This window comes from Mobula hypostoma, chromosome 8, assembly GCF_963921235.1.
Source record: "Mobula hypostoma chromosome 8, sMobHyp1.1, whole genome shotgun sequence".
In the NCBI taxonomy this organism is placed as follows: Eukaryota; Metazoa; Chordata; class Chondrichthyes; order Myliobatiformes; family Myliobatidae; genus Mobula; species Mobula hypostoma.
Genome location: NC_086104.1, coordinates 160460836 through 160484969, shown reverse-complemented (window position 1 = coordinate 160484969; position 24134 = coordinate 160460836). Strand labels below are relative to the sequence as shown.

The 24134-nt window shown below is 42.4% G+C and overlaps 1 protein-coding gene across 1 annotated transcript in view; it reads right to left on the bottom strand.

The window, feature by feature from the left end:
* Positions 1–20560: 20560 nt before the first annotated feature.
* The window catches only part of gfra2b (GDNF family receptor alpha 2b), a 401770-nt gene continuing 398196 nt past the window's right edge, over positions 20561–24134 (bottom strand). Inside the window, exons 8-9 of the mRNA XM_063057239.1 lie at positions 24080–24133; positions 20561–22268 (exon numbers count right to left, since the gene is read on the bottom strand). Of these exons, the coding sequence (XP_062913309.1) occupies positions 22110–22268; positions 24080–24133 (213 nt within the window). The 3' untranslated portion in view covers positions 20561–22109. The remainder of the gene's footprint in view (positions 22269–24079; position 24134) is intronic.

Here is a 24134-nt window from a genome sequence, read left to right as displayed (position 1 = left end):
CCAGCTTTTGTCCAATTCTAATTTATTAAATGTCTATTCACCGCCACAGATTGAGGCTCTTACACAGTTAATGACGTGTTGGTATTTTCTGTCAGCTTCTGAGCTGTTATATTCTGGTTGATAACATTGCAAAAGCAACTTCAGCCACAGTTTAATATCAAGGCACTACAATTGGGCAGGAGGTACGGAAGCCTTAGGTCCAACACCAGCAGGTTCAGGAACAGTTATTACCCCTCAACCATCAGGTCCCACACCACCAGGTTCAGGAACAGTTATTACCCCTCAACCATCAGGTCCCACACCACCAGGTTCAGGAACAGTTATCACTCCTCAACCATCAGGTCTCACACCACCAGGTTCAGGAACAGTTATCACCCCTCAACCATCAGGTCCCACACCACCAGGTTCAGGAACAGTTATCACTCCTCAACCATCAGGTCCCACACCACCAGGTTCAGGAACAGTTATCACCCCTCAACCATCAGGTCTCACACCACCAGGTTCAGGAACAGTTATTACCCTACAACCATCAGGTCCCACACCACCAGGTTCAGGAACAGTTATCACCCCTCAACCATCAGTTCCCACACCACCAGGTTCAGGACCAGTTATCACCCCTCAACCATCAGTTCCCACACCACCAGGTTCAGGAACAGTTATTACCCTACAACCAACAGGCTCCTGAACCAGCATAGATAACTTCACTGACTCTATAAGCTACAGACTCACTTCCAAGGACTCTACAACTCACATTCTCAGTAATATTTATTTACTTCCTATTTGCACAAATTTTCTTCTTTTGCACATTGGTTCTTTGCCAGTATTTGTTTATGTATAATTTATTTCATAAATTCTACTGTATTTCTTTATTTTCCTGTGAATGCCCGGAAGAAAATGAATCTCAAGGTGGTGCATGGTGATGCGTACGCAGTTTGATAATAAATTTACTTTGACTTTTGTTTTTGACTTTGACAGTATCTGAGTGAGGTTTTGTTATGCAGAAATAGAATTCTTGCTAGTTACAGTGAATTGGATACTCGGTATCTGTGTTCTGGTGAGAAGGATTAGTCTGCCAGAACCATGATTTTTGAGTATACCTGGTTTTAGACAGAACGTAGGTTTATGTCAGCATTTGTAATTGACTCAGGCTTCCGGCCTTCTTTACTCATCCAGATCAATCACATTGACCACTATTTCTTCATTACTCAAATCCTGGGAGTCATAGAACATGACCGCACAGAAACAGGCCATTCGTTGCATTTAGTCAGTGCTGAATTATTAATCTGCTTCGTCCCATCGACCTGCACTGGAACCATATTCCTCCATTCCCTTCCCATCCACGTACCTATCCAAATTTCTCTTAAATACTGTAATCAAACCTGCATCCACCACTTCTGCTGGCACCTCATTCCACACTCGCACCACCCTCTGAGTGGGGAAGCTCCTTGCTTATGTTCCCTGCAACATTTCACCTCTTGCTGGTCCCTTAGAGTTTATCCTTGCAAATACTCTTTGCCGTCTCTGAAGCCCCTCTACACCTCATGCAATATGCTGAGCAGTACTGTATACGGTTCTCCATGTGTGGGCTAAACAGGCTTTGATGCAGATTATGTATACAGTAACTTCCCTGCTTTTCAATTCTATCCCTCCAGAAATAAATCCTATTTCTTTATGTTTTTACTGCCCTTCTAACAGCAAATTCATGACATATGCCAGCATTATTAAACCTGATTCTGTTGCTTAACTTTGAATGATCAATAAACATTCACTGGCCACTTTATTATCTACCTGCTGTACCTAATAAAGTGCTCACTGAGTGCACGTTCATGGTCTTCTGCTGCTGTAGCCCATCCACTTCAAGGTTCAACATACTGTGTGTTCAGAGATGCTTTTCTGCACACCACTGTTTTAACACGTGGTTATTTAAGTTACTGTCACCTTCCTGTCAGCTTGAACTAGTCTGGCCATTGTCCTTTGACTTCTGTCACTAACAAGGCATTTTTGCTCACAGATCTGCCACTCACTGGATATTTTTTGTTTATCACACAATCCCTGTAAACTCTAGAAACCGTGTGATGATATCCGGTTACTGTCCATGAAGTTCTAAACTCAAAAGAAGATATAAATTCTACCCGATACAGATAGCTTTGGGTGCCATCACTAAAGTGAAGTTATATTGTGGCCATCAAAGGCTAGATCACTTACCTGTTTATCCTCCAGGGCGATTTTAGCTGTCAATCACTATTTCAGAGGTAGATCCCCTATCCCTACCAAGGAGAAAATATTTCCAGCTAACAAAGTAGCTTAAACAGAGTTCAAGCAACATACATCAAAGTTGCTGGTGAACACAGCAGGCCAGGCAGCATCTCTAGGAAGAGGTACAGTTGATGTATCAGGCCGAGACCCTTCGTCAGGACTAAGTGAAGGAAGAGTTAGTAAGAGATTTGAAAGTGGGAGGGGGAGGGGGAGATCCAAAATGATAGGAGAAGACAGGAGGGGGAGGGATGGAGCCAAGAGCTGGACAGGTGGTTAGCAAAGGGGATATGAGAGGATCATGGGACAGGAGGTCCGGGGAGAAAGACAAGGGGGGGGCCCCAGAGGATGGGCAAGGGGTATAGTCAGAGGGACAGAGGGAGAAAAAGGAGAGAGAGAAAGAATGTGTGTATATAAATAAATAACGGATGGGGTACGAGGGGGAGGTGGGGCATTAGCGGAAGTTAGAGAAGTCAATGTTCATGACTAGAGAAATCATTTGCAAGTTTGCAGGTATTGTTTATTTATGCAGTCTACATGACTAATCTCATTTTGTCCCAGCACAGATCCTGTGAAAAGCATTCCACCCCCTTTCACTCTGAACAGCCATCCTCTACTCCCACTTTCTGCCTTCTGTCTCAAGGTCACTAACAAAATCCATTTTGCTGCTGATCTAATGAGTTCCCATTTTCTGATCGTGTTTCTTGCTCTATTATGGGAAGCCTTGTTGAAAGCCTTTTGAAAATCTGATGAATTATTACATTGTTACTATCTCCTCTCTTTGTTACCTTCTCAACCCAAAAAAAATCCAAAAGAAAGGCTAGTAAAGCAAGTGTTTCCCTTTAGAAATCTCTGCTATTCATGTAACACTTTCAATCTTTAGAGTCTTCTTTCTTCGGGGATTGCACTATTTTTCCAATTGCAGATGTGAAGTTGAGTAGTCTATAATCCCAGCCAACTGTAAACTAAACAGTATGAAATCATGATGTATGAGGACTGAGCTCAGTAAATTGAAATGTGTATAACAGTACACTTGTATGGCTCTATGTACAACCTTCAGTCAAGCCAGAATATAACTAGCGAATTACTTTTGAAGTTCTGTCATTAATGTAACTTGGCTGTCAGTTTAATCCCAGCAAACTCCAGAAACATGAAAGACCAAGACTTTGCTGATTGAAGACTGAATATTGTATATCCATAAACAAGAGGGAAATGTTATCAAATATTTAAACGATCTCAGTTTAAAATTTATACTTTATCTGAAAGGCATAGTAACCCACTCAATACAGAATTTCCCACATTTCCTGCTGATTTCTAGATTGTTTTTTAAAACATCTGACTCAGAGTGGTACCCAGCAAATTATTTCAGTGTTAGCTGTTGGTGTTGGTATAATATTTACTCTTGTAATAAATTAAGTACAAGTGTTTGATTCCTTTTTAAAATGATTGTAGTATTATAACTGTTGTTCATATTGTTAATGAAATCATATTTGGAACAGGTGACATGTATTTGGTATATCCCAACCCTTAGTTGGCGAGGTGGCCTGGTATTTCACATCCAAATCAGGTACCGGGCATTAGCCTTCAATTCCAATGTTACTCCCTACTGTGTGGACAGTAGTAATTATATATTCTGGTCAACATTGGTCCCTGAATGCCACCACTGATCGCTTTGCTCCTTGTGAAACCACATGATTCATTACTTTGCTGCTGCTCTTCTTAATTTTCTCTTGGACTAAAAAGAATTCCATTGCCAGTGAAGTGCCGTAGGAGATTCTGAGTTTGCAAAACGTGTTATACAGAGATATGATTGTTCTTCATATCTCTGTGTCACTCAACTTCCTGAGCCTTACACTTTACACCTTGAATCTTCTCGTTTCATAATGGAAACACATACAATCAGACCTGTACCTAATAAAGTGGCCACTAAGTGTATTTTCATGGTCTTCTGCTATAGCCCATTCACTTGAAGATTTGACGTGTTGTACACTCTTCTGCACACCGCTGCTGTAACGTGTGATTAATTGAGTTACTGTCGCCTTCCTGTCAGCTTGAGCCAGTCTGGCCATTCTCCTCTGACCTCTCTCATTAACAAGGTGTTTCACCCACAGAACTGCTGCTTACTGGATGTTTTTTTTGTTTTTTGCACCATTCTCTGTAAACACTGGAGACTAGAGACTGTTGTGTGTGAAAATCCCAGTCCTGAGATGCTTAATCACCCTATCTGGCACCAGCAATCATTCCATGGCCCTTAGATCATATTTCATCCCCATTCTGAATCTCTTGACCACATGATTGGCCAATTAGATATACGTATTAATGAGAACATGTACAGGGATACCTAATAAAGAGGTCACAAAGTGTATTTGTTCTTCATATTTCTGAGAGTGCTGAATTGAACTATTTATCTTGAAATGAGTAATTGATCATTGTTTAAAGTATCATTTGGAAAATGAGCTGTCTCACTTGAGTTATGTAGTCCTGTACATCAATGGATGAGGATGTAACATTAACACAGAGCAGAGTGATGATGATTTCTGTACATTAAAAATCTCAATTATCTAATATTCTAATCTCATGAATATGAAAGCAGATGTCATCCTGTTGTAAAGACCACACACATCATATTCAGTTCTACACCTCCTTTCCTCTACTACGGTCCACAGGATCTCTCCCATTTCACCTCATTATCTCATCTGTGTCCTTGTACACAACTCCCTCAGCCATCTGATAATCACCCATCGCCTATCCAGTCCCCTGTACTAACCTTCTCGCTGTTCCCAGGAATCTTTGCTGGACTACATAGCTGTTTTCAAGAATGACACCTATCTCACACTCCTATATGACACTTCACTAACCACACACCAAGACCATTTCGTCGAGTTAATTCCCTGTGTAGCATGGACTCATTGGTAAGGATGTGATTGTCTAGTGAAGGACTGGACGCAAGAAACACAGCTCCTTCCAGGTAAATGTTCCCCATTTGTCTCTGATAACATTTTCCAGGTTACCACACAATCCTCCAACTGACCATTTCCATTCCATCTCTGGTAAAACACTTGGGTCGCCACACTACCATCCCAGTGGCCATGCCCGTACTGTCTCTGGTAACACACCTGGGTCAACACACACCCTTCCCACTGACCATTCCCCTTCCATCTCTGCTAACACACCTGGGTTACAACACATTCCTCAGGTGACCATTACCCTGCACATGCCTGGTAACACACCTGGGTCACTACACACCCCTCCCGGTGACCATTTCCCTTCTGTCTCTGATATCACACCTGGGTTACAACACATACCCCCCAGGTGACTATTCTTTTTCTCATCCCTGGTAGTATACCTGGAACATCACACATTCCTCAGGTGTCCATTCCTCTTCCCATCTCTAACATCACACCTGGGTCACCACACATCCTTCACAGATGACCATTTTATTTCTGTATTTGATAACACATCTATGGCACCACACATTCCTCAGGTTGTCATTTCATTTTGATCTCTGATAGTACACTTGGGTCACCACACACACCCCTCCAGGTGACCATTCCCCTTTTGTCTCTGATAACACACCTGGGTCACCACACACCTCTCCAGCTGACCATTCCCCTTCCATCTCTGATAACACACCTGGGTCACCACACACCCCTCCAGGTGACCATTCCCCTTCCACCTCTGATAACACACCTGGGTCACCACACACCCCTCCAGGTGACCATTCCCCTTCCGTCTCTGATAACACATCAGTGAAATATGTTCAAAATGCCTTCATTTAAATGTAAGCTATTGCTGTGACATTGTAGCGCTGACTAGTTTCTATTGAGAGCCCTTGAAGTGATGTGGTTAATGAAGTCTGCACAGTGACTTTTTAATAATATCTGTCTGATTTCGGTGTCTAGCATTGTTCCCACTTGAGTTGCAGGTGTCTGCACAGTTCAGGTGGCATCATCAACATGAGAGATTCTGCAAACACTGGAACTGTAGAGCAACGCAGACAAAATGCTGGAGGAACACAGCAGATCAGCCAGCGTCAATGGAGGGGTAAAAAAACAGTCAATATTTCAGGCCTGTGTTCTTGTGTATTTAATATTTCACTATTATTTGAATAATATTGTTTATATATCATTTTATTAAGCATTCTTTGTTGTTTACATAAGCCATTGTTGGTTATATGTAATAGTACGTAAATGGCACACATTATTACTCCACCACATCATCTGTGGACGCCTTGGTTAAAGTAAAAATGTATGTACACGAGTTATCTCCTAGATCCCCTGTTTTTCTTCCAATTAGTTTTTATATTTTGGAGTCACAAAACATAACAAGAGGCTTCATCAGGACTGGAAAGGAAGGGGGGGGGAAAGGTCAGAATAAGAAGGTGAGGGAGTAGAAGCTGGCAGATGATAGGTGAGACCAGGTGAGGGGAAGGTGAGGGAACGGGGATGAAGTGAGGAGCTGGGAGGTGATAGGTGAGACCAGGTGAGGACAGTGATGCAGCCTGTCAGAATGCTCTCGATGGTACCTCGATAGAAGTACTATAACTTCTGCCATTTTTTCAGTACCTTGGGATGCATTCCATCAGGACCAGGGGACATATCTCTCTCCAGGCCCACAAGTTTGCTCAGCACTACCTCTTTAGTGATAGCTATTGTATCAAGGTCCTCACCTCCCACTACATCTGTAACATCTCTCTTTGGCACGTTCGACGTGTCCTCCGCCATGAAGACCAACACAAAATGGTCATTCAAAGCCTCTGCCATTTCCTTATTACCCAATATCAATTCCCCCTTTTCATCCTCCAAGGGACCTGCGTTCACTTTAGCAACCCTTTTCTGCTTTATATAACCCTCAAATTACTCAGTACCAACTACAGGTACAGGGAACAATTCACACAAAACGCTAGAGGAACTCAGCAGGTCAGGCAGCTTCGATGGAGAGGAATAAACAGTCAATGTTTCTGGCTGAGATTCTTCATCAGGAGTGGAAAGGAATACTCAGAAGTTTGAATAAGAAGTTCTGGGCGGTGGGGCAGAGGAGAAGGAGTACAAGTTGGCAGGTGATAGGTGGGACTAGGTCCAGCATTTTATGCGTGTGACTTTGGGCTTCTGCATCTGTAGTGTCTCTTGTGTTTTTACTGTTACAGGGTCCCGTGTGCAATAACACTCCGGTCAAGGTGCTGGGAAAGATCCAGAGGTCAGGTAGCTTATTGCTGGTTGCCATTTCTATATTGGATGACCTGAACAATGTTTGAATAGGGTGTGGAATTTTAATTTTTCTTGCAGTTTAACTTTTCCATGCATGCTTGATTTATTGCATAATCATCGAGCTGTAACTGTTCAACATTTTTTCCAATAATCACAGACGAGTTGTTTTTGTATTTTCTAGAAGATTCTTAATTTCTATAGCAGGTGTAAGGCAACTTGAGCCTGTATATTTTATAGGTTAGTTGTTATTACTGGAGTAGTGTTACCTCTAGTCTGAGTATTTGATTATTTATTTATTAAGATACAGCATGGAACAAGATCTTATAGCTCTTCAAGCCACACCGCCAGCAACCACCAATTAAACCCGAGCCTAATCATGGGACAATTTACAATGACCAACTAACCCACTAGCTGGTACGTCTTTGGATTTTGGGAGGAAACAGGAGCACCCAGAGGAAACCCACATGATCAAAGGGAGAACGTACAAACTCCTTACAGACAGCAGCAGGAATAAATGACCACGATTCTCCATCTTTTCTTCATTTTCTTGCTCTTTCTGTTCTTTGTTCATTTTTGCTCTCGTAACACTGAATAAACAGCCATAAGCAACAAGCAACATTGGCGCACCTCAGGGGTGTGTGCTTAGTCTACTGCTCTACTGTCTATATACACATGACTGTGTGGCTAGGCATAGCTCAAATACCACATATAAATGTGCTGACGATTTAACCAATGTTGGTAGAATCTCAGGTGGTGACGAGAGAGCATACAGGAGTGAGATAGGCCAACTAGTGGAATGGTGCTGCAGCAACAACCTGGCACTCAACGTCAGTAAGACAAAAGAGCTGATTGTGGGCTTCAGGAAGGGTAAGATGAAGGAACACATACCAATCCTCATAGAGGGATCAGAAGTGGAGAGAGTGAGCAGCTTCAAGTTCCTGGATGTCAGGATCTCTGAGGATCTAACCTGGTCTCAACATATCGATGTAGTTATAAAGAAGGCAAGGCAGTGGCTATACCTTATTAGGAGTTTGAAGAGATTTGGCATGTCAACAAATAAACTCAAAAACTTCTATAGTTGTACTGTGGAGAGCATTCTGACAGGCTGCATCACTGTCTGGTATGGAGGGGCTACTGCGCAGGACCAAAAGAAGCTGCAGAAGGTTGTAAATCTAGTCAGCTCCATCTTGGGTACCAGTATGCTGCCTGGCCTGCTGCGTTCACCAGCAACTTTTATGTGTGTTGCTTGAATTTCCAGCATCGGCAGAATTCCTGTTGTTTGGGTACCAGTGTAATAAGTACCCAGGACATCTTTAGGGAGTTGTGTCTCAGAAAGGCAGCGTCCATTATTAAGGACCTCCAGCACCCAGGACATGCCCTTTTCTCATTGTTACCATCAGGTAGGAGATACAGAAGCCTGAAGGCACACACTCAGCGATTCAGGAACAGCTTCTTCCCCTCTGCCATCCGATTCCTAAATGGACATTGAATCTTTGAACATTACCTCACTTTCTTTTTAGTATACAGTATTTCTGTTTTTGCATGTTTTTTTAATCTATTTAATATACGTAATTGATTTATTTGTTTACTTATTATTTTTATTTTACTTATTATTATTTTTTCACTGCTAGATTATGTATTGCATTGAACTGCTGCTGCTAAGTTAACAAATTGCACGTCACATGCCGATGATAATAAACCTGATCCTGATTCTGATTTTATGCCTCCTTCTGGACTTGAGAAAAACCTTTGGATCACAAGCACACAGGATCCATCAACAATTTGCTACATAACAGCAATCTGCCCCCATATCTCCTCACTGAGGCAGTAGTGATGGGAAGACCCTCCTGTCGTTGCTTGGGGTTACATGTGACAGTAAGAGGCAGAGGAACAGACTGCATCTAAGACTCTGTTGGTACTTGGTGCTGCTCATGGATAGCTTGTGGTGACATTAAGAATTGATTCTTGGAGAGTCATTTGAACAACAAGATGAAGGGACACACTGAGTACTTATCATGGAACGCTTGAACCAGAGAGATGCTTTGGTAGCAGCAGGTCTTGTCACACCTAAACACTATTTATTTGGGTTTATTAGAGTTCTTTAATGACTATTTTAATCATTAAGCTGTCACTGTGCTTTTTGTGAAGCTCATTATGTGAATACGGTTTCTTTATGCTTCTTGGCAGATAAATGCGTGACTGAGAAGCTGGTGCAGGGGCAGGGCTTCAGGTTCTTGGATCATTGAGATCTTTCCTCTGGGGGAGTTATGACCTGTTCAAAAGCGACAAGTTGTACCTGAATCTGAGGGGGACCAATATTCTCGTGAACAGGTTTGTTAGAGCTGTTGGGGAGGGTTTAAACTAACTTGGCGGGGGGGTTGGGAACCAGATTGATGTGACTCAGGATAGGACAGATGATGAAAATAGTAAAGATAGCGTGCAGTCAGACTGTCAGGAAGGGCAGGCAGGTGATGGGACTTAGTTACAGACAACAGGCTGAGTATCGAATCATTAGGGATACAGAATCAGAAAGAATAGCAAATACAGTACTCAAGGTGTTGTATCTAAATGCATGGAGTATAAGAAATAAGGTGAATGATCTTGTTGCAATATTACAGATTGCCAGGTATGATGTTGTGGCCATCACTGAATCATGGCTGAAGGATGGTTGTAGATGGGAGCTGAATGTCCAAGATTACAAGTTATATTGGAGGGATAGGAAGGTGGGCAGAGGGGGTGGTGTGGCTCTACTGGTAAAGAATGGCATCAAATCAGTAGAAAAATGTGACATAGGACCGGAAGATGTTGAGTCCTTGTGGATTGAGTTAAGAAACTGCAAGGGTAAAAGGACCCTGATGGCAGTTATATACAGGACTCCCAACAGTGACTGGGAGGAGGATGACAGATTGCAACAGGAAATTGAAAAAGTAAGTCAAAAGGGCAATGTTACGGTAGTCATGGGAGATTTTAACATGCAGGTTGATTGGGAAAATCAGGTTGGTAATGGATATCAAGAGAGTGAGTTTGTTGCATGCCAAAGAGATGGCTTTTTAGAGCAGTTTGTCGTTGAGCCTACTAGGGGATCAGCTGTACTGGATTGGGTGTAATGTAATGAACCAGAGGCAATTAGGGAGCTTAAGGTAAAAGAACCCTTAGGAACCAGTGGTCACAATATGATTGTGTTCAACTTGAAATTTGATAGGGAAAAAGTAAAGTCTGATATAGCAGTATTTCAGTGGAGTAGGGGAAATTACAGTGATATGAGAGAGGAGAGGGCCAAAGTAAATTGGAAGGAGCTGATGTCAGCAGAGCAGCAATGGTGTCTGTTTCTGGGAAAAATGAGGAAGGTGCATGTGTATGTGTATTCCAAAAATGAAGAAATACTTAAATAGTAAAATAGTACAACCCTGGCTGACGAGGGAAATCAAAGCTATTGTAAAAGCAAAAGAAAGGGCATACAACAAAGCAAAAATTAGTGGGAAGATAGAGGATTGGGAAGTTTTTAAAAACCTACAGAGAGCAACTAAAAATATTAGAAGGGAAAAGATGAAATATGAAAGCAAGCTAGCAAATAATATCAAAGTGGATAATAAAAGTTTTTTCAAGTATATTAAAAATAAAAGAGAAATGAGAGTGGATATAGGACTGGTAGAAAATGAGGCAGGAGAAATAATAATGGGGGACAAGGAGATGGTTGATGAACTAAATGAGTATTTTGCATCAGTCTTCACTGTGGAAGACACCAGTAGTATGCCTGATTGTGAAATGTGTGAAGGAAGAGAAGTGGGTGCAGTTAATGTTACAAGAGAGAAGGTGCTCAAAAAGCTGAAAGACCTAAAGGTGCATAAATCACCCGGACCAGAGGAGCTTCACCCTAGAGTTCTGAAAGAGGTAGCATTAGAGATTGTGGTAGCATTAGAAATGATCTTCCAAAAATCATTGAACTCTGGCATGATGGCAGAGGACCGGAAAATTGCATATGTTTCTCCACTCTTTAAGAAAGGAAGAAGATAGCAGAAAGGAAATTATAGACCAGTTAGCCTGACCTCAGTGGTTGGGAAGATGTTAGAGTCAATTGTTAAGGATGAGGTGATGGAGTATTTGCTGACACAGGACAAGATAGTACAAATCAGCATGGTTTCCTTCAGGGAAAATCCTGTCTGAGAAACCTGTTGGAATTCTTTGAGGAGATTACAAGTAGGATAGATAAAGGATATGCAGTGGATGTTGTATATTTGGACTTTCAGAAGATCTTTGACAAGGTGCAACACATGAGGCTGCTTACCAAGTTAAGAGTCCATGGTATTACAGGAAAGTTACTAATATTGTTAGAGTATTGACTGATTGGTAGGAGGTAGAGAGTGGGAATATAAGGATTCTTTTCTGGTTGGCTGCCAGTGACGAGTGGTGTTCCGCAGGGGTCGGTGTTGGGGCCACTTTTCTTATGCTGTGTATAAATGATTTAGATGATGGAATAGATGGCTTTGTTGCCACGTTTGAAGATGATATGAAGATTGGTGGAGGGGCAGGTGGTGTTGAGGAAACAGGTAGGATGCAGAAGGACTTAGACAGATTAGGAGAATGGGCAAGAAAGTGGCAAATGAAATACAATGTTGGAAAATGCATGGTCGTGCACTTTGGTAGTAGAAATAAAGGTGAGGACTATTTTCTAAATGGGGAGAAAATCCAGGAATCTGAGATGCAGACGGACTTAGGAGTCCTTGTGAAGAACACCCCAAAGGTTAACTTGCAGGTTGAGTCAGTGGTGAGGAAGGCAAATGCCATGTTAGCATTCATTTCAAGAGGTCTAGAATACAAGAGCAAAGTTATGATGCTGAGGCTTTATAAGGCACTGGTGAGGCCTCACCTTGAGTATTGTGAATAGATTTGGGCCTCTCATCTTAGAGAAGATGTGCTGGCATTGGAGAGGGTCCAGAGGAGGTTCACAATGATGATTCCAGGAATGAAAGAGTTATCATACGAGGAACATTTGATGGCTCTGGGTCTGTACTCACTGGAATTCAGAAGGATGAGGGGAGGATTTCATTGAAACCTTTCAAATGTTGAAAGATCTAGACAGAGTAGATGTGGATAGGACGTTTCTCATGGTGGGCGAATTTAGGACAAGGGGGCACAGCCTCAGGATAGAGGGGCACCCTTTTAGAACAGATATGCGGAGAAATTTCTTTAGCCAAAGGGTGGTGAATTTGTGGAATTTTTTGCCACATGCATCTGTGGAGGGCAGTCTTTGGGTGTATTTAAGGCAGAGATTGATAGGTTCTTGATTGGACATGGCATCAAAAGTACAGGAAGAAGGCCAGGAACTGGGGTTGAGGAGGAGATGAAAAAAAGGATCGGGCATGATTGAATAGCGGAGCAGACTCAATGGGCCAAATGGCCTAATTCTACTCCAATGTCTTATGGTCTTATGTCTTATTGTCCTGTTCTTAAGTGATTAGTTTTTGATCTCGACTCATATGGATTTCCTGTGTTTTGTATTCTGTTTAAGGTTATTCTGGAGCAGCGCTGATTGCTGAGTCCTGGTTTCAAGTTCTGTGTGAACTATCGTTCTATGTGTTCAAGTCCCAAATAAAAGAGCTCTTACTTTGATTATTTCCTGTATTGTTCTCCAAATAAATCTTCATTGTTAATTTCTACTATTGTGTCCTGAGTTTACTCCACTTCTGGGTCGACTTGTCTGAAGGTCATTACAGTATTATTTGATAGATTCCAATTCACTCTCTTCACCCACTGCCTATTCAATGCATGTTCAGTTACCGTGATGAAACCAGACATCAGTTGATAGCTCGATGCTTTGGACCATTTTCAGAGTTGTGTATCAAGCCTCAGGTGTGAATCAACAACAGTGAACACCTTTTGGTTTTGATAGAAGGCCCTTACCTCAGGTCAGAGACAGATTGCACCATAATTCCAGAACATCCAGAGGTTTTCCTGCATTAGGGTTTGATGTCAATTTTATGGTTATGTGATATGGTCTTTTGAACTTTCTTTCAGCTGAGATCCAGAATCAGGGTCAGATTTATTATCACTGACATATGTAGAGAAATTTGTTGTGCTGTGCAAAACGTAAACATTACAATAAGTAATTTAAAAATAAATAAGTAATGTGAAAACAGAACAAACAATGTGTTCATGGACCGTCAGAAATCTGATGGTGAAGGGGAAGAAGTAGTGAGGTCGGAGATGGTATTAAACAGGAAATTAGAAATGTGTGCAATAAAGGAACAGCAGTTATAATGGGTGACTTCAATCTACATGTAGACTGGGTGAACCAAATTGGTAAAGGTGCTGAGGAAGAGGATTTCTTGGAATGTATGCGGGATGGTTTTTTGAACCAACATGTCGAGGAACCGACTAGAGAGCAGGCTATTCTGGACTGGGTTTTGAGCAATGAGGAAGGGTTAATTAGCGATCTTGTCGTGAGAGGCCCCTTGGGTAAGAGTGACCATAATATGGTGGAATTCTTCATTAACATGGAGAGTGACGTAGTTAATTCAGAAACAAAGGTTCTGAACTTAAAGAGGGGTAACTTTGAAGGTATGAGACATGAATTAGCTAAGATAGACTGGCAAATGACACTTCAAGGATTGACGGTGGATATGCAATGGCAGGCATTTAAAGGTTGCATGGATGAACTACAACAATTGTTCATCCCAGTTTGGCAAAAGAATAAATCAAGGAAGGTAGTGCACCCGTGGCTGACAAGAGAAATTAGGGATAGTATCAATTCCAAAGAAGTAGCATACAAATTAGCCAGAGAAAGTGGCTCACCTGAGGACTGGGAGAAATTCAGAGTTCAGCAGAGGAGGACAAAGGGCTTAATTAGGAAGGGGAAAAAAGATTATGAGAGAAAACTGGCAGAGAACATAAAAACGGACTGTAAAAGCTTTTATAGATATGTAAAAAGGAAAAGACTGATAAAGACAAATGTAGGTCCCCTGCAAACAGAAACAGGTGAATTGATTATGGGGAGCAAGGACATGGCAGACCAATTGAATAATTACTTTGGTTCTGTCTTCACTAAGGAGGACATAAATAATCTTCCAGAAATAGTAAGGGACAGAGGGTCCAGTGAGATGGAGGAACTGAGCGAAATACATGTTAGTAGGGAAGTGGTGTTAGGTAAATTGAAGGGATTGAAGGCAGATAAATCCCCAGGGCCAGATGGTCTGCATCCCAGAGTGCTTAAGGAAGTGGCCCAAGAAATAGTGGATGCATTAGTGATAATTTTTCAAAACTCGTTAGATTCTGGACTAGTTCCTGAGGATTGGAGGGTGGCTAATGTAACCCCACTTTTTAAAAAAGGAGGGAGAGAGAAACCGGGGAATTATAGGCCGGTTAGCCTAACGTCGGTGGTGGGGAAACTGCTGGAGTCAGTTATCAAGGATGTGATAACAGCACATTTGGAAAGCGGTGAAATGATCGGACAAAGTCAGCATGGATTTGTGAAAGGAAAATCATGTCTGACGAATCTCATAGAATTTTTTGAGGATGTAACTAGTAGAGTGGATGGGGAGAACCAGTGGATGTGGTATATTTGGATTTTCAAAAGGCTTTTGACAAGGTCCCACACAGGAGATTAGTGTGCAAACTTAAAGCACACACGGTATTGGGGGTAAGGTATTGGTGTGGGTGGAGAATTGGTTAGCAGACAGGAAGCAAAGAGTGGGAATAAACGGGACCTTTTCAGAATGGCAGGCGGTGACTAGTGGGGTACCGCAAGGCTCAGTGCTGGGACCCCAGTTGTTTACAATATATATTAATGACTTGGATGAGGGAATTAAATGCAGTATCTCCAAGTTTGCGGATGACACGAAGCTGGGTGGCAGTGTTAGCAGTGAGAAGGATGCTAAGAGGATGCAGGGTGACTTGGATAGGTTGGGTGAGTGGGCAAACTCATGGCAGATGCAATTTAATGTGGATAAATGTGAAGTTATCCACTTTGGTGGCAAAAATAGGAAAACAGATTATTATCTGAATGGTGGCCGATTAGGAAAAGGGGAGGTGCAACGAGACCTGGGTGTCATTATACACCAGTCATTGAAAGTGGGCATGCAGGTACAGCAGGCGGTGAAAAAGGCGAACGGTATGCTGGCATTTATAGCGAGAGGATTCGAGTACAGGAGCAGGGAGGTACTACTGCAGTTGTACAAGGCCTTGGTGAGACCACACCTGGAGTATTGTGTGCAGTTTTGGTCCCCTAATCTGAGGAAAGACATCTTTGCCATAGAGGGAGTACAAAGAAGGTTCACCAGATTGATTCCTGGGATGGCAGGTCTTTCATATGAAGAAAGACTGGATGAACTGGGCTTGTACTCGTTGGAATTTAGAAGATTGAGGGGGGATCTGATTGAAACGTATAAGATCCTAAAGGGATTGGACAGGCTAGATGCGGGAAGATTGTTCCCGATGTTGGGGAGGTCTAGAACGAGGGGTCACAGTTTGAGGATAGAGGGGAAGCCTTTTAGGACCGAGGTTAGGAAAAACTTCTTCACACAGAGAGTGGTGAATCTGTGGAATTCTCTGCCACAGCAAACTGTTGAGGCCAGTTCATTAGCTATGTTTAAAAGGAAGTTAGATATGGCCCTTGTGGCTACAGGGGTCAGGGGGTATGGAGGGAAGGCTGGGTTCTGAGTTGGATGATCAGCCATGATCATAATAAATGGCGGTGCAGGCTCGAAGGGCCGAATGGCCTACTCCTGCACCTATTTTCTATGTTTCTATGTTTCTATGTAAGTTGTTCTTAAAACATTGATTGTGTATCTTTAGGTTTCTGTAGCTCCTCCCCAATGGTGGTAATGAGAAAAGGACATGTCCTCGTTGGTAGGGGTCCTTCATGATGGATGCCGCTCTGAGGCATCACCTTTTGAAGATACTGTATCCTCGATCGAGGAGATGCTATGTCTTACGATGGAGCTGGTTGAGCCTACGCCCCTCTGCGGCATTTTGTTGATCCTGTACAGAGACCTCCCTCCCTCCAGACCAGATGCTGATGCAACCCAGTCAGAACACTCTCCACAATATTTCTGTTTAAGTTAATAGCTCAGACAGAGATGGCTACATTTTGGTTTGGTCACAGATTAACCATGATCTCGGCGAACAGCAGAACAGGCACAAGGTAGTAAAAGGCAAAAAAAAACACTATTGGAGGAACTGAGTGGGCCAGGCAGCGTCTCTGGAGGCAGACGTAAGATTGACACTTTGAGTCATCGGGATTGAGGAGTCTTCTCCAAGCCATGAATAATGGCTGTATAGTTTGCTGTTAACATAAAGCCCTGATTAAGTTTAGAAACCTAACTTGCCAGAAAGATACAATAGAGTGAATTGCTTGACCCATGAGGGAAGGCTGCTAATAATCATAGATCACCAGGGTGCAGATGAATGAAGGGTGATTTCATGGAAACATAACATTCTGAGCTGGTTTGTCAGGATGATTTTCCAGATGGGAGAATCTAGAACAAAGATGCATCATCCCCAAATAAGCAAGCAGACATTTCAAGACGCAAACACGAGGAAATCTGCAGATGCTGGAATTTCAAGCAACACACATAAACGTTGCCGGTGAATGCAGCATCTCTAGGAAGAGGTACAGTCGACCATTTGGGCCGAGACCCTTCGTCAGGACTAATTGAAAGAAGAGCTAGTAAGAGATTTGAAAGTGGGAGGGGGGAGGAGATCCGAAATGATAGGAGAAGACAGGAAGGGGAGGGATGGAGCCAAGAGCTGGACAGGTGATAGGCAAAAGGGATATGAGAGGATCATGGGACAGGAGGTCCGGGGAGAAAGACGGGGGGGTGGGGGGGGAAGCCCAGAGGATGGTCCGGGGGTATAGAGAGAGGGACAGAGGGAGAAAAAGGAGAGAGAGAAAAAGAATGTGTGTGTATATAAATAAATAAATAACAGATGGGGACATTTCAAGAAATGACTTTGCCCCAACGGTTGAAACTCTTTGGAATTCTCCATCTGAGAGTACTGTGGTTGCTCAGGTATACTCCAAGCTGATAAGAGTTAAGTAATCCCATTGTGGCTGCCATATAGAACATGGCCAGATCACAGTTAAATGGCCAGATTGTACCTTTTCCCGACTGTTCCCTGAACTTGCTTGCTACAATTAACGTTGACTAACAGTAATTGGCTCAGATCCTGGGGTGGGAGATAACCCTCCCGACCTTACACTCCTCCTCAGAAGCCTGAATAATGGTTTCAAAAATCAGAGACATTTGAAAACTAAACTGAAAAGAAAAGGTATTTTAGAACAATTAAAAATAATAAATAAATGTAGTAATAATGCGAGATTTATTAAAAGTTAAGATAAAGTATATTTAGAAAGGTGTTCATCTGTTTGGTATAAAATAATAAACATGAAATGCTGGAAACACTCAAAAAATTCTAGAAGCAGTGTTGTTTTTATTTCAGATTTATAGCCTCTGCAGAGTTTTTGATTTGATTTAGAGATACAGCGCAGAACAGATCCTTCCGACCTGACGAGCCACGGCGCCCAGCAACTTGCCTATTTAACACTGATCTAATCACAGGATTGTTTGCAATGAGCAATTAATCTACGAACCAGTATGTCTTTGTTTTGTGGGAGGAATCTGGAGTACCAAGAGGGAACCCACGTGATTCATGGGGAGATCATACAAACTCCTTTACAAATGGCACTGGAATTGGACTCTGAATTTTGGAATTCCCAACCTGTAATAACATCACGCTGACTGCTACACTACTTTGGTGTCTATTGCTCAATTGCAGGAGATAATGCCAGTGTGTAAAACTGGTAGGCTTTTTGCAAAGTGCATGAGGTTCTTGGCTCGACACATCTGTAATCCCGCACAGAACCCCGTTTTACAGAACCACTGGCCAGAGACAACAACGAGGCAGCCTGATGCATCCAGCGACTGACATTCTGCATGAGTAACACAGTTAAAATGACGGAGGAATTCATCAGCATCTATAGAGATAAAACCCTTAATCATGACAGGAAAGGTGACGATGCCAGAATAGGAAGGTGGGGGTGGGGATGGAGGACAGGCTAGAAGGTGATAAGTGAAGTCAGAAGAGAGGGGAGTCAGTGGGTGAAGGAGGATGGGGTGAGAAGCTGGGAGATGATAGGTGGGAAAGATAAAGGGCTGAAGAAGAAGGAATCTGGTGAAAGAAACGCTGTATTTAAATACGCGTAGAATTGGAATCAGGTGGACAAACTCGTGGCACAATTAGAGATTGGTCGGTATGACACTGTGGGCATCACTGAGTCGTGGCTGAAAGAAGGCCAGAGTTGGGAGCTTAACATCAAAGGATATACTTTGTATTGAAAGGACAGGCAGGAAGGCATAGGCAGTGGTGTGGCTCTGTTGGTAAGCGATGGAATTACATCTTTAGAAAGAGGTGACATAGGGCCAGAGAATGTTGATTCTTTGTGGCTGGAGTTATGAAACTGCAAGGGTAAAAAAAAAAATTATGGGAATCATATATAGGCCTCCAAATAGTAGCCAAGATGTGGGGTTGAGGTTGCAAAGGGAGCTGGAAAAGGTGTGTAATAAGGGTAATGTCACAATTGTAATGGGGGACTTGAATATGTAAGGGGATTGAGAAAATCAAGTTAGTGTCAGATCACAAGAGAGGAAATTTAGACAATAGACAATAGGTGCAGGAGTAGGCCATTCGGTCCTTCGAGCCAGCACCTTCAGCAAATTTGTTGAATAATTGCAAGATGGCTTTTTAGGGCAGCTTGTGTTTGAGCCTACTTGGGGAAAGGGTATCTTAGATTGGGTGTGTGTAATAACCCAGATCTTATTAAGGATCTTACTGTAAAGGAACCCTTAGGAAGCAGGGATCATAATATGAATGAATTCATACTGCAATTTGAGATGGAGAAGCATAATTCACATGTGTCATGATTGCAATGGAATAAAGGGAATTACAGAGGCATGAGAGAGGAGCTTGCCCAGGTGGATTGGAGGAGGGTACTGGCAGAGATGATGGCAGAGCAGAGATGGCTGAAGTTTCTGGGAATAGTTCACAAGCTGCAGGATAGATATGCCCCACAGAAGAAGTAGTTCTCAAACGGCAGGGGTAGGCAAATGTGGCTGACAAGGGAAGTTAAAGACTGCATAAAAGCTGAGGAAAGGGCTATAAGGTAGCAAAAGTAAGTGGGATGTTAGATGATAGGGAAGTTTTTAAAATCCAACAAAATGCAACTGAAAAGCTATAAGAAGGGAAAAGATGAAATATGAGGGAAGACTAGCCAATAATATAAAGCAGGATACTAAGAGTTTTTTCAGTCTTATGAAGAGTAAAAGGAAGGTGAGAGTTGATACTGGACCACTGGAAAATAATGCTGATGAAGTAGTAATGGGGGACAAAGAAATGGCAGATGAACTTAATGGCTACTTTGCATCTGTCTTCACTGTGGAAGACATGAGCAGTGCGCCAGAGGTCCGTGAGTGTCAGGGAGCAGGAGTGAGTGCCATTGCTATCACAAAGGAAAAAGTGCAAGGCAAACTCAAAGGTTGATATGTCACCTGGACAGATGGACTACATCCCAGAGTCCTGAGAAAGGTTGCTGCAGATATAACAGATGTATAGATCATGATCTTTCAAGAATCACTTGATTCTGGCATGGTCCTGGAGGACTGGAGAATTACAAATGTCACTCCACTCTTTAAGAAAGGAGGGTGAGAGAAATGAAATTATAAGCCAGTTGGCCTAACCTCAGTGGCTGGGAACGTGTTGGAGTCTATTATTAAGGATGAGGCTTCAGGGTACTTGGAGACTAATGATAAAAGAAGTCAAAGTCAGCATGGTTTATGTGAAGGGAAATTTTGCCTGACAAATCTGTTAGAGTTCTTCAAAGAAGTAACAAGCAGGGTGGACAAAGGAATGGCAGTGGACATCATTTACTTGGACCCGACATCTCAGAAAGGATGTGTTGTCATTGGATGGAGTCCAGAGGAGGTTAATGAGGATGATTCTGGGAATGAAAGGGTTAACATATGAGGAGCGTTTAGCAGCTTAGGACCCATACTCACTGGAATTTAGAAGTACGCAGGTCTCGATATGATGGATGAGGAGAGGTAGTTTCCTATGGTGGGGGTATCTAGAACTAGAGGGCACAGCCTCAAAATTGAGGGGCAACCTTTTAGAACAGAGATAAGGAGGAATATTTTTAGCCAGAGGGTAGTGAATCTGTGGAATGCTCTGCCACAGACTGTGGTGGAGACCAAGTCTGTGGGTACATCTAAAGTGGAAGTTAATAGTTTCCTCACAAACAAGAGAAAATCTGCAGATGCTAGAAATCCGAGCAACACACACAAAATGCTGAAGGAACTCAGCATGCTGTGTGTGTTGATAGCTTCCTGATTGGTCAGGGCATCAATGGATATGGCAAGAAGGCCATATGTGGTGTTGGTGTTGATGTTGAGTGGGATCCGAGATCAGCCAGGATGGAATGCCGAGCCAAGCAGACTCGATGGGCTGAATGGTCTAGTTCTGCTCCTATGTCTTATGGTCTTATGGAGAGTGGATGATGAGAGAAAGGGAAGGAAGAGAGGCGCCAGAGATCTTCAAGGTCTGCACTTGAAAGTGTTGGTTAAGGTGACCGTCTACTCCTGTGGGATTAAACATGGTTCCTGGACTTTCACCTCGACTTTACTCTCTGTGTCAGATCACATTTACAGAATTCAGCTTCACTAGAGTGTGTTCAGTTGAGTTCCTGCATTGCTTTGTGTTATCTACCCTACAAAAATATCTTCAGATGTTCCTAAAGATATTCCACAGACCATTTCCATTTCAATCTTTCCACAGGTTATATTGTCTTCTTTATAATCCACTTCAACAAACAAAATTAAAGCATGACATCCAGGTGTGTTTTTTTTGGTATAGATATATTCCAGTTTATGATGTTGAAATAATGCACTATACATTGACAGTATAATTGAACAGGAAGCTTGCAAATGCGATGCAAGTGGGAATTAACAGCTACAACTGCATGGAACACTGTTCTAGAAAGTTGGCAAACAGAGAGAAACATTTTTCACATGAACAGAAGTTGTATATTCTTCTAGGTATAAATGATATTGAGTGTAAAAAAACAGAGTTCAAACACATCAGCACCTCTCCTCACAGAGCGGTTTAGGGGAAAACATACACGCGGTAAAACAGAACTGTAGTTTTACACGACCATAGATAACTGCAGCAGAGTCGCTGAACTGGAATTCGTTCACTTGAGCCACTGGTGTCTTGTAAATGCTGCTCCAATTTGCAAGGCATTTCTGGAGCCCTACAGGGTTACAGCTAAATCTCCAGTCCCAATCAACTGGAGCCGTGGCAAGCAGTTAGGCTTGAAGAGTCAGCAGTTCTATCCTTCTCTTTTAAGAAACAAGGTCCCAGTCCGTTCATAGCATTGCATCCATGATAAACCTTAGGCCTTGGGGACCAACTCATTGGCAACACATCTTTACAGAAGCAATCACACTTATCCCCCCTCTCTCTCTCCCTCTCCTCTCTCTCTTTCTCTCTCTCTCCTTGAAAACTCAGTGAATTTATTTGCATTTTCTCCACAGGGGTATCATTTTTCATTTAAGTAGGATGGATGTGGAAACCCGAATTCTTCTCGGTTCCTTGGGGCTCCTATGATGTTAACATTGTTACTGTGAAGCTGGAAATGGCTATCCATGCCAGACTGGCTCGGACACTTACACCAGCAGATTTCCCATTCCTTGGATTGGTGTAGCTTGTTACTTTATCTATGTCGTTATCCTTGTCCTGGTTCAGGTTAGGGACTTGCATCTGTAGGAGGAAAAAGCATCACTCTTTAGCTCTTCTTTGCAGAATTCCCCCTTTCCTACTTCCATTTACCACCACGACTCACTGCACACACGGCCAAAAACAGTCCTTTGATTATTAGTGATTCAGGAACAGTTTTTAACCCTCAACCATCAGGCCCCTGAAGCAGTGGGGAAATCTTCACTCACCTCAACACTGAACTGATTCCACAACCTATGGAATCCCTTACTAAGACTCTACAGCTCGTGTTCTCAGCATTAATTATGTATGTAGAGTATGTATGTACCTATTTATTTATTTGCATAGTTTGTCTTTCTTGCACATTAGTTGTTTGTCAGTCTTTGAGTGTAGTTTTTCATTGATTGTGTTGTGTTTCTTTGTTCTACTGTGAATGTCTGCAAGAAAATGAATGTCAGGGTAATATATGGTGACATATATGTACTTTGTTAATAAATTTACTTTGAACAGAGGCGGGAGGAGAAGATGGCAGCGCGATGCAGTGCGTGCAGCTCTCTGTTGAAATGATATCACATTTGTAAGTAGGACGCCGTGCACAATTCTGATTTGATGGAGACAGACGTGAGAAGCAGAGGAACATGGAGAAATTTCTGAAATGCCTGGTTTGCTCCTGTTGCTACTGTCAGATCGAGAATCTCTGGAGGGTAGGCTCCAAAATCCCCGGCTTTGCCTGCTGCTGGCGACCGAGGCTGAGGTCGAAGCGTTCGGCAGAGATGGTGCTCGGTACTCGGTGTCGGAGGGCTGGTCAGAGGCTCGAAGTTTTCGGACGACTCAGAGTCAGACTGTGGTCAGGCATGGCAGGGAGAGTTTTCTTCCTTCTCCCGTCTGCGTGAGATGTGGGACTTTCGAGAGACTTTGAACTTTTTTACTGTGCCATGGCCTGTTCTTCATCAAGTTATAGTATTGTTGCACTGTTGTAACTATATGTTATAATTATGTGATTTTTGTTAGTTTTTCAGTCTTGGTCTGTCCTGTGTTTAGTGATATCACACCGGAGAAATATTGTATCATTTCTTAATGCATGCATTTTACTAAAGGACAATAAAAGAGGACTGCGTGTCCTCATAATCTAATCTAAAACTTTAAATTTTTGAGCTTTGATTATTTCACCAGTCAACATAGAGAGTAATTTACAGAATTTAATTAACTAGAACATCCAGAGAAGACCCATGATAACAGAAAGACCATTCAACCACTGCGCCCTGGTTCAGGATGGAACCTGGCTCCCTGGGCTGTGAGTTACTCTGGCATTTTGATACAATTCCAGTACCAGCTGATGATTTGTTTAATCATCTTTGTTATAAACCCTCCAGCTTTATCCAGACCATTATTAACCATCTCCAATTGTAAAACAGTCTGAAAACACGACACTCCTTCGTTTCTGGCCTCTTGATCCTGGATATAAATGTTTCACCAGCTGTTGCCAAGGTTCCTGACTTTCCTTTAAGAAATCTAGCTGTTTGACTAAATCTGCTGCTTTAATCTCCAATTTCTTTCAATATTTCTGATGGCATTGTCAGAAAGTGTCCTGGGACATTCCACCAGGGCTTCGTTATTTTATTTTGGATACTCTGGTTTTCGATATTGACCAGGATACCCAGTGGTGTCAGAAGATGAGCTTTGTTTTCTGTGGTGGCTCTGTTCATTTCCACTCACCACTTAACCTTCTTCAGCAAAAGCTTACACATTTGTGGTCAAACCAAGATTTCTTCACCATCAAATGAATCTACTGCTGCAATTAATCTCATCCAGCTACACATCAAATTATAAAATAAAACATGTAAGCCATGGCGTACCTCTGGGAGACAGACGCTCTGCTCTTTGGATGTATTGAACTTTGGTCCATTATCC